The sequence below is a fragment of the Geospiza fortis genome, unplaced genomic scaffold (assembly GCF_000277835.1).
Source record: "Geospiza fortis unplaced genomic scaffold, GeoFor_1.0 scaffold992, whole genome shotgun sequence".
Classification (NCBI taxonomy): Eukaryota; Metazoa; Chordata; class Aves; order Passeriformes; family Thraupidae; genus Geospiza; species Geospiza fortis.
Genome location: NW_005054625.1, coordinates 26,431 through 30,250, shown reverse-complemented (window position 1 = coordinate 30,250; position 3,820 = coordinate 26,431). Strand labels below are relative to the sequence as shown.

The window sequence follows — 3,820 nt, the reverse complement described above, 5'->3', positions numbered from 1 at the left end:
AGGATGTACTGGAAGGGCGGCTGCGATGTGGAGATGCCGCCGTTGGGCTCCTCCTGCTTCAGGTAGGGCAGGACCGGGGGATCCCTGCGGGAAAACGCCCCCCGGAAAGGGTGGGAGCTCGGCCGTGCCTCAGTTTCCCCGAGCGCAGCGGATTTGGGGGGTACCTGAGCACCCCCGAAGCGGGCAGCGGGTACATGTCCCCAGGGCTGGACCAGTAGTGGTCGGGCTGGCCGTGCCAGAAGAGCATGGTGGTGGCTGGGGGGACAGGGGGGACACCCCGCGAGCAGAGGGTGACAGCACAGAGGGACAGGTGGGCAGCCCCGCCCCCACCTTTGTAAGCACGGGGAGGGGCGCTGGGAGCGGGGCTGGGCCCAGTTCGGCCCAGCTGGGACCAGTTCGGGGTGTTGACAGTAAACACCGGGGAGGGAGGGGCAGCGTTTGCTGTCAATACAATGGTGGGGGGACACAGAGGGGTCCCCCAGTCCCTCTGTCCCAGCCAAGAACCCCCCCGTGCGTGCCCTGTCACCGGCCCCCTTTTAACCCCTTTAATTCCTGCCAGATTTGGGGTGACAAAAGGGCATTTGCAGAGCCCCAGGGTGGGGGGATCGGTGGGTGCTTTGGTGTTGGCGTTGTCAGATTTGAGGGGGGGGTCTATGGGTGCTGTCCCCCCTCATGGCGACACAGGGGTGTCACACACAGGGGGTGTCACACATGGACCCATCACTGTAATGAGCTGGGGTGGGGGGGGTCTCAGCTCCATTTCAGGGGTGGGGGGGACCCTCCCCAGCTCACTGAACCGGCCCAGGCGGGCCCAGAGCTCATCCAGGCCGTGTCTGTCTGTCTGTCTGTCTGTGCAGCCATTCCCAGTGTGGGATGGGGCTGGCAAGGAGCTCCTGGGGGAGTTTTGGGGGGTTTGCACCCAGCTCTGGGGGTCCCTAGTGTGAGCTCCAGCCCCCCCAGCTCATCCCTGAGCCTTTGGGGGGTTCAGGGGGTTCCCAGTGCCCGGGGCTGTGGGGGATCCCCAGCACTTCCCCGTTCCCTCCCCGCTGCAGACACAGAGAGAGGGCTGGAGAGTCCAGGATGTTTTATTGGGGGCCTGGAGATGGGACAGGCTCGGAGCAGGGGACAGCCCCAGGTCACTTCTTGGCCTCCTCCTCCTTGGACAGGGTTTTGATGATCTCCTCCTTCTTGGCCTGCAGCCGCTCCTCGCGGCGCTTCCGCGCCTCCTTGGTCTTGGAGCGCCGCGCCTCCGCCTGGTCCCTGCGGGGTTGGGGACGTGAGGAACCCACAGCGGCCCCACAACACCCAGAACCAGCCCCAGAACAGCCCTACATCACCCTAACCCCTGTCCCCATCTCCCTGGGCCCTGCTGTCTCACACCACCCAGAACAGCCCCACAACACTCGGAACAGCCCCACACGACCCAAAACAACCCCTCAACACCCAGAACAGCCTCTCAACACCCTGTCCCACAGCCCCACAGCACCCTGCCCCCTGTCCCCATCTCCCTGCTGTCCCACACCACCCCGCGGGATCCCGGGGATTTCCATTCACTCCATGCAAGGAGCAGCTGTTTGGGGTCACATGTCTCTGCTGAATCCCAGAGTGATGAGGTTCAGCTTTTCCCCCACAAGGACACCGCAGGATTTTGCAATCCCTCCCCTGGCCTGGTCAATCATTCACTCACTCCAGCAGCTGATCAGGAATCTCCCAGTTCCCACCTCGGTGAAACCCCAAACCCCACCAGACCCCACATTTCCCTGCTGCCAGCCAGCCCTGCCCCGTTTGGGATGGATTCCCCCCACGAATGCCCCACAGGGGGGGAATTATTCCTGACAATCCCCTCCTGCCTGGGGCAGCACTTACGCCAGGAGCTTCTTGCGGGCTTTGTCGGCTTTGAGCTTGTGGATGTGCTCCATGAGGATCCGCTTGTTCTTGAACACGTTGCCCTTGACCTTCAGGTACAGGCTGTGGTACCTGGGGGGCACAGGGGGGTGGGGACATCAACACCTGGCTGGGAACACTGGGATGGACAGGGATGGGATGGGATGGGATGGACTGGGGTGGACTGGGATGGGATTAGGGGATGTCCCCGCCCCGCTGGTGGTGTGGGAAGGGAAGGGCCAAGGATTCAGGGCTCATCCCAGCCCTTCCTGGCAGAACTGGGCCTGTCCAGGGACTGGTCTGGCCCATACTGGGAGGACTGGCCCTGCGCTGTGCCTAGCCCTGACCCACCTTCCCGAGGCTGGGATTGCCCAGGGTTGCCCAGGGAATGCCTGGGGCTGCCCAGGGCAGTGGAACTCCGGGCTCTGGGGCACAGCACAGCACTCACATGTGGCGGTCGATCTTCTTGGACTCGCGGTAGCGCCGCAGCAGCCGCCGCAGGATCCGCATGCGCCGCATCCAGGTGACCTTCTCGGGCATGCGGGCGTTGGCCGTGCCCTTCCTCTTGCCTGGAGCGGGGGGAAAGGGGTCAGGAGGAGCCCAAATTCCTGCCAGCTCAACCCCACACCCATCCCAAAGCTTCCCATCCTCCCTTTCCCCTCAAAGAAACAACCACTGACACAAGCCGGGGGTTTCCTGGGGGCCAAACCCAGGAGGGGATTCCCAAGGGTGAGGGAGCAGCAGCTGTGGAAGGTGGGGAATCTCCCCCATTCCCTGGGGGATTGGGCACTCAATTCCCCCATTCCCAGGGGGATTAGGCACTCCCAGCTGTTGATTTCTCCCATTCCCAGGGGCACTCCCAGCCGGTGCATCCCCCTCACCGATGCCCATGTGCCGGCCCTTCCTGCGGGCCAGCGTGTTCTTCCTGCAGCGGGCGCGCGAGTGCACGGTCACGGGCTTGCGGATGATCAGCCCATCCTTGATCAGCTTCCGGATCTGCTGCCCTGCAAAAGCACCCAGCACTTCCTGGGGGCTGCCAGGCCAGCAGCGACCCCAGCCCGGGGGGATGGAGAGCACCCGACACCAGGAACAAGGCAGTGCCACCCTCAGAGCCCTGTGTTCCCTCCCTCAGAGCCCTGTGTTCCCTCCCCTCAGAGCCCTGTGTTCCCTCCCCTCAGGGTTCTGTGTTCCCTCCCCTCAGGGTTCTGTGTTCCCCCTCCTCACAGCCCTGTTCTCCCCCTCCCCACACCCCAGTCATCATCCCCCTCACAGCCCTGCTCGTTTTCCCTCCTATTTCTCCCACTGAACCTCCAACGACCCCAATTCCCTCACTCATTATCTCAGAACCACCAGGCACCTCCTCAGTGCAAATCCTGAAAATCTCCGCTTTAACCTGCAAAGAATTTGCTGAGTTTCACCTAAACCAAATCCTGAACCAAATGCTTTTGGGAAATCTTTCCCACACTCACTGACTTTACCAATCTAAACCAACTCCACCGTTAGGGAGCTCCCCAAAACCTCTGTTCCCGCCCTCCTGGATCCCACAGACCCCTCACGTACGGGAGTTGGCATTGGCGATCTCGTTGGTCTCGTTGGGATCAAGCCACACCTTCTTCTTCCCGCAGCGCAGCACGCTGGAGGCCAGCCTCTTCTGGAGCCGGAGCATACTGCCAGGGAAACGGGCACGGATCAGGGGGGTCTGCACCCTTTAGGGACCCCTGACCCCCCCTTTAGGGACCCTACAGCCTCCTCGGGGACCCCTGACCCCCCTTTAGGGACCCTCACCCTCCCCCAGGAGAGCCCGCACCCTTCTGGGAGGGTCCTCACCTCCACCAAGAGACCCTGTGCTCTCCTTAGGGACCCTCACGCACCCTCAGGGTCCCGCACCGCCCCTCACGGGACTCTCAGCACCCTCTGGGACCCCTCAGGGACCCCC

At 63.1% G+C, this 3,820-nt stretch overlaps 1 protein-coding gene across 1 annotated transcript; it reads right to left on the bottom strand.

The window, feature by feature from the left end:
• Positions 1–1,067: 1,067 nt before the first annotated feature.
• RPL19 (ribosomal protein L19) lies at positions 1,068–3,601 on the bottom strand. Its single transcript, XM_005430381.3, has 5 exons — positions 3,445–3,601; positions 2,766–2,888; positions 2,333–2,453; positions 1,867–1,977; positions 1,068–1,260 (listed from the first exon to the last, which is right to left on the bottom strand). Exons 1-5 carry the CDS (start codon positions 3,548–3,550, stop codon positions 1,137–1,139), a joined length of 585 nt encoding a protein of 194 aa, XP_005430438.1. The 5' UTR covers positions 3,551–3,601; the 3' UTR covers positions 1,068–1,136.
• Between the last annotated feature and the right edge of the window lie 219 nt (positions 3,602–3,820).

Excerpts from the sequence above, each read along its gene's own strand:
- RPL19 (XM_005430381.3), bottom strand. The coding sequence starts at position 3,550 with ATGCTCCGGCTCCAGAAGAGGCTGGCCTCCAGCGTGCTGCGCTGCGGG. Across the intron at positions 2,454-2,765 it reads GGGCCGGCACATGGGCATCG|GCAAGAGGAAGGGCACGGCC; the intron begins GTGAGGGGGATG and ends CCCCCGCTCCAG. Across the intron at positions 1,978-2,332 it reads AAGAAGATCGACCGCCACAT|GTACCACAGCCTGTACCTGA; the intron begins GTGAGTGCTGTG and ends TGTGCCCCCCAG.